The 2,500-nt window shown below is 39.9% G+C and overlaps 1 protein-coding gene across 1 annotated transcript in view; it reads right to left on the bottom strand.

Annotated features, from left to right (window-relative positions):
• Positions 1–1,291: 1,291 nt before the first annotated feature.
• The window catches only part of LEA14 (Late embryogenesis abundant protein), a 1,733-nt gene continuing 524 nt past the window's right edge, over positions 1,292–2,500 (bottom strand). Inside the window, exon 2 of the mRNA XM_087669110.1 lies at positions 1,292–1,794. Coding sequence (XP_087525236.1) covers positions 1,545–1,794 — 250 coding nt within the window. The 3' untranslated portion in view covers positions 1,292–1,544. The remainder of the gene's footprint in view (positions 1,795–2,500) is intronic.

Raw genomic sequence — 2,500 nt, 5'->3', positions numbered from 1 at the left:
GAGAGAGAGAGAGAGAGAGAGAGAGAGAGAGAGAGAGATTTACTATATTAGACATGCCAAGCTTTCTTTCAATTTTAGGGTTACTAAACCACATTAATTGAGCTAGGTTGAGTTTCCCAACCCTCTCTAATGTTAAATAAGAACAAAATTTCTAGATAACACTAAAAGTAGTTGAGAGAGAGAGAGAGAGAGAGAGAGAGCACTTAGTATTTAAAAATATGTATATCTATGACTATAGCGTTACTGGTTAGGATTAGCTAAAGGATGTATCTAAAGGTGTGATATGAAAGAATGATCATGTGAAGGTTTTCCAAAAAAATAAAAGATATAGAAAGCATTCCCTTCACGCACCAAAATGTAAAGTGAGCAACAGGTAGCCTCCCAAGCTTCACAATGATGCCAACCATGCAAGGTGCAATAGCGAGCGCAACCACACCAACTAGTTTATTCTTTATATAAGGATATGATGGCATAGTGGAGAGGTTATTGTAGAACCTAATCCATTTGTGGATATGATGGTACAATTATAAAGTAGAGGATGGGGCATTATCTTGAAAGATGAATGTGGGCATCAAGGTATTAGGGACTTTGAGGACATACTCATACGACGACTTATGACACACAATCTTGCGCGGTAGCATATGATGTATTACCTATATGAAAGTTCTTATTAGTTTAAGTGTCACTTGATTTTTAGAGTGGTTTATGCAGAGTTACTGGGCACAATGAAATTCCAAGGCTATACTTCTTGATGATTCGAATATGAACATTGCTTATCAAAACAACGAATGATCACAAACCAAGAGCTGGAAAAGATACCAATGAGATTGTATCCCAATTTATTTGACTATGAGTTTCATGTGTGTGAAAGTTCAAACCTAGGGTTACAATTATGCAATGCTAGAAATATTTATAAGTGCCTAGGAATTGAAGCACGTTAATTCTTTGGACGCTCAAAGATATTGTATTACATTAATAACAATTGCCACTTACAAAAGTGGGGTCTAATGAGTTTAAAAGTAGAGAAAGCCTTATCAATCCTCTACTTGCAAATTATACAATACACAAGAAATGCTCCAAAACCCACCATACTTTTGGTTCCAACCTTACTCTATTTGACTTCTTCCCTCACCTTATAAGAAATTAGCAATACTCACACGTTGTGAGTGTACGCGTATGTTAAGACTGAATATAGATATAATCTCTCTCTCTCTCTCTCTCTCTCTCTCTCTCTCTCTCTCTCTCTCATAAAATAAAATATTGTAGTGGCCCGGCATTTGTGTATGGTCCATCACACAAACCTACCACTCCATTGTTGCTTGTCATTCAAACTGATAGTTGTGGAGATATGTTCTACCGGATCAGACTTGCTGCATTCCCTTCGAGAAGGAACACCAGCTTTACCTCACACATAAACAGGTAAGAAGGTTTACTTACACCATGTTACCCAGAGGCTTAACCTCCGTCCTCATGGTAGTGCATCACACAGTTTGCTAAATACAAAACTATATGCATTAATCCCCTCTGCTCATGCTTCATGTTCCTTAGAAGATGTCAGACAGGGTGGGCAGCTTCAGGGTACCCTCCTTTGATAGGGGAATGGTGAAGTTCCCAACAATGGGGAGATCCACAACCAACCCCACACTCATGTGGTAATCAATGTCCCAATCTGCACCAATGTCACGCAGAATGCTTATCAGAAAGTCATATTGCACTGCGCTGGGGATCTTGACAGTTGTCTTGTCATTAGCCTTGATGGATCCTGGATCAGGGATGCGTCCAGACACGATCTCTCTGTAATAGAGCACATATTAAAAAAAACCTGATTGGACATTTTAAATCTGCAATAGAGCATACATAAAAACCTAATTGGACACTTCAAATGCAAGCAACCTTCAACTACAGACATGGTAGGTCTCAATCCATGCGTAGTTGGCCTTAAGCCATAATTATAACTATGGCAGCTTGCTATGTTTTTTGGGGATTCACCCTAAAAAAGCTTTAGACAAATTCTCACTATAATTCCCACATTGTGAGTAGCAACATAATGAAATTCTGCATGGGACGGACTACATACATCGCTAGGTGCGATTGGTGATAGGGGGCTGGGGCTGCTGGCCCAGACTGGGGGACTGGCAGCCCCCTGCCCCCAATGGCACCTAACTAGGCATGCAGTGCATCCCAACTAAAAGCTTATGACGTTGAACGCTAGAAGACAAAAAAAGCCCTTTTCCCCAAATCAGAAAATGTCAAAAACTTCTTGTGACCTAATAGTGATCCTTGTCTATGCATTATTGAGCATCCATCCGTACATAACATTCAAAACACAGGCATGTGCATCACACATGCCAGACGAACATGGCAGGACTTGCCAATTCAACAGTAGTAAACAGGCATATAGGAAAATTTTGAAAGCATAACATCAGCACCTACACTGTTAGAGCACAGAAGCAAACATGGATCTCTGCTACTACAAGGGTAGATCAAAAGGCTTTGGATT

This window comes from Lygodium microphyllum, chromosome 27 (assembly GCF_053477565.2).
Source record: "Lygodium microphyllum isolate KBCC chromosome 27, Lygodium_microphyllum_v1.1.10, whole genome shotgun sequence".
NCBI classification, from domain to species: Eukaryota; Viridiplantae; Streptophyta; class Polypodiopsida; order Schizaeales; family Lygodiaceae; genus Lygodium; species Lygodium microphyllum.
The sequence above is the reverse complement of the archived record's forward strand: the minus strand, read 5'-3'. Positions and strand labels throughout refer to the sequence as shown.